This window comes from Bison bison, unplaced genomic scaffold (assembly GCF_000754665.1).
Source record: "Bison bison bison isolate TAMUID 2011002044 unplaced genomic scaffold, Bison_UMD1.0 scf7180017846165, whole genome shotgun sequence".
Taxonomy (NCBI): Eukaryota; Metazoa; Chordata; class Mammalia; order Artiodactyla; family Bovidae; genus Bison; species Bison bison.
Window position 1 is genome coordinate 5,930 of NW_011476738.1, and position 3,371 is coordinate 9,300.

Consider the following 3,371-nt stretch of genomic DNA (forward strand, 5'->3'; position numbering starts at 1 on the left):
GGTGTAGCATCTCGGGGAGGTGATGATGGAGAAGGGCTGAGAGGTAATTGAGCCATCAGTCGACTGGAGAGCTAAGAACTAGTTCAGTGGGATGAAGAGAGAACAGGAAGGGAGGGAATGCCGTCAGAGATGCAGGTCCCAGTGCAGTGAAGGCCTAGGATTTCCGTGCCAAAGCAGCAGAGGTGGGGGCACTTGTGTCAGGGTTTCCCCCTGGGGCCCCCACCCTTGCCACTGCCCATCACCCAGCTCCTTTAGGAAGCAGAGGGCCACCATCTCAACTCCCCACCTCACCCCTACTTCTTGGGGCCCCAGGAGATGACCCAATAGACTCTTATAAACAGAGTTTAAATGATTTTAAACTGCTAATTTCTCTAGGGAAACACACAAGAGGCTGTTCTCCATTCATAGAAATAACTTGCTACAAACAGGTCTTGATTCATAACGTGGCAAATGCTAGCTTCAAACATGTTCTGTCCTTTCACTACCCCGGGTGTGAGAGTTCCTCCAAAGACCTCCGCCTTTAGCTGAAATGTCCTTCCACCTGAGGAGCCTGCAGCAGACACCTGTGTCACTGGGCCTCCGGCACCATCCTGAAACAACTACGTGGTGTGGGCAGGTTGGATGCCCCAAGAACCTGAGCCTCAGCGGTGTGGCCATGAGCCATGATCTAGAAGCTACCTCTACCTCTGTCCACACCATCTCCACCTCCCCCACCCGAGGCAGAGGGGCCCCAATGAGCAGCCTCCCAAATGACTGGTGTCCTTGAGCAAGATCACCTCCTTCTGAAGGCCTGGCAGTGGAGGAGTGGCCGCTGAGGCACAGCAGGGCTCCACATGGCACAGGGAAGGGCAGTCAGAACATAGACGGGATGACTTCTCGACACACTTCAGCTGCAGTTCCCTTTCTGGCCGACCCCTGGCCAACGGAAAGCAATGTGCTCTTTTTAAGGTGATCAACATCTGGGAAATGTTATTTGTGGTCAGAGTGGGGTTTTTCATTGTTATTGTTTTTTACTGGATCCAAGTGCTGTTATGGGTTTCTTTTATCTTGTTTATAATTCATGTAATTGAACTGAACTGAGTATGTCCTTGAAGGAAGGAAAAGTCATTCAGGTTTCTGGATCTGCAGTATCACCTTAGAACAATTCGACCAAGCAGAATTAGAAGTCAGGAGGCAAGTTATTTATATGCTGCTTTATTTCTGTAAGGATACACGGAACCGTTAGATGATCACTGCTAATGACAAAATGTAGAAATGAGGCATCGGCTTCTCTAACCACTCCTATGAGAATGTTAATATGCATCATCATTACATGTGTACTCGTGATATCGTCTCATTATACTATGTAATATAACATTGTAGCTAGAATACAGTAATAGGGGATCCTGTGACTCAGGTGAGCACTGCGTGGAACTCTGGTTCTGCCTGTGGGCACAGTGGCCTCCATGCTCCCCTAGAGCCAGCTAAGCTCTGGAGGAACAGTCCTCAGAATCACAAGAGAAGGGAACTGGCAGGCCTGGTTAACACACCGACACAGAGCAGACAAGTACTATGTTACAAGGGATTCCACTCGTCACTGCTGGGAAATGTCATATCCGTTGTCAATGACAGTTCTGGCGCCTGTTCACCTACCCCTCTTGAGTTTTATGGTTACTTCTGTAGGATGAATTCAAAACTGTAGGAACGTATAAGGGGGCTAAAATACTCATGCAAGTCTCCAAACCCATAAACTATGCTGCTATTAATTAAAACAAAGGAATTATTAATTAAAAAAAAGATAAAAGGACAGCTGGGTTAGTTTTGTTAAGCTTCCAAAAGTATTCGCTGTGATGACGTTCTTCTGTAACAGGCTCGTTTTCTCAGATCTGCCTACACTTTCCAAATCACCTGCACGTTCCATGCTTGAAAGTGGGAACGCTCAGAAAACACGCCACACAGGGAAACCAAACGTTAGTACAGGGAAAAAGGTCAGTTGAGAATTACAGCTAAATTCAAATGTTAATTTTTTGGAAATTCGGATTAGTTATTTGAAAGCACAAAAAACAGAAGGAAGGTTTTGATGAGGAAGTTATTTAAACCATGCATTTCACTAAGTTCTTTCTGCTCACAGAACAGGGTGAGCAGCTGAGTTGGAGCAGCCGCTCCAACTCTTGTGTCGTGTGATGACAATGTGGGTCCCAGCTGAGCCACAAGAGGTGTATCAGTGGGGCTTTATCGCTTAGGCTTCTTGCTTGCATCACTAAGCAGCTACATGGTCAGCGCTTTTCTGCTCTATGATAAACATGCAGAAGAATCAATCTACCTAAGTATTTGTTTCCTAATTGCAGCTATGGAGAAATAAACTTTGCTGCAGGCTTGCTTTTTGCTAAATCCTAATATGATCACTGTGTGCCCTTAACTCAAGTAATAACTGTAAAATGGGAGAAAAGACAGAAGGAGCGACTCTGAAGAGGTGAAAGGCCGCTCTTGCCCTATGGGTGGTGCCGGGCAGAGGGCAAGGACACAAGGAACAAGACTCAAATTCCATTTTACAGGACAGGAGCCCCTGTCACTTTACAGCTTTTTGGCACAGTCGGGGCAATACACTTGCTCCTGATGGAAAACAAAGCGCTTGTTGGCCAGATTCACGGAGCATTTTTTGCAGTGGAAGCAGTAGTCGTGCCAGGATTGTCCTTCATAGGCCACCACACTGGAGCCTTTACCAAACCCTGTGGAAGAAACAGAAGCAGACAAGAGCGACAGCTGAGTGGACACAGGTGGCAGCCAGGCTGCCACCTTGCCCATTCATGGAGCCGACAAGCACGCAGGCTGCATCCGCCTGGCGCCCGGCCCCCCGCTCCACCGCGCACTGTCCCCCACGCCGCCGGGACCTGAGAAGATGCCAGAGCTCCGCCGAGGGCCCCCTGCTCTCCAGAACCCACATCCCCAGCCACCGCCATCGCCCTGTGACTGACGCGCACCGACCTCCCAGCACAACCAGTTTCTTTGATTTAGGTCAGGGCCATGGCATCAAAGTGGCCACCAGGAGGCAAACTTGGGCTGTTTGTGGGGTGTGCACTTACCGGGCCTCGAGGAGCTGCTAAGCTTCGATTTTTTCTATAAAGAACCACCACCCACGAGGGACAAGTCCTCTCTCCACCCGGATGCCTGCCCCGGAGGTTGGCGCTGGGAAACAGGGTGAGAGGCAAGCGTTTCCCGTGGCACACTGGGGGCTTCCTAGCTTTAGAGACTGGGTGGCTCACTCTTGACACAGTCCTTTTCCCTGAGGATGGCAAAAGTCTTCTCAAATGTACATTTCAAGGCTCCCCGGGAGATGGGAAAATTGGAGGCGGGGGGGAGAGGGCCCAGGGCACGTGGACCGCGGCCGCGAG

At 49.7% G+C, this 3,371-nt stretch overlaps 1 protein-coding gene across 1 annotated transcript in view; it reads right to left on the reverse strand.

The window, feature by feature from the left end:
* Window positions 1-1,174: 1,174 nt before the first annotated feature.
* FHL1 (four and a half LIM domains 1) overlaps window positions 1,175-3,371 on the reverse strand; it is an 11,671-nt gene continuing 9,474 nt past the window's right edge. Inside the window, exon 6 of the mRNA XM_010838788.1 lies at window positions 1,175-2,708. Within this exon, the coding sequence (XP_010837090.1) occupies window positions 2,554-2,708 (155 nt within the window). The 3' untranslated portion in view covers window positions 1,175-2,553. The remainder of the gene's footprint in view (window positions 2,709-3,371) is intronic.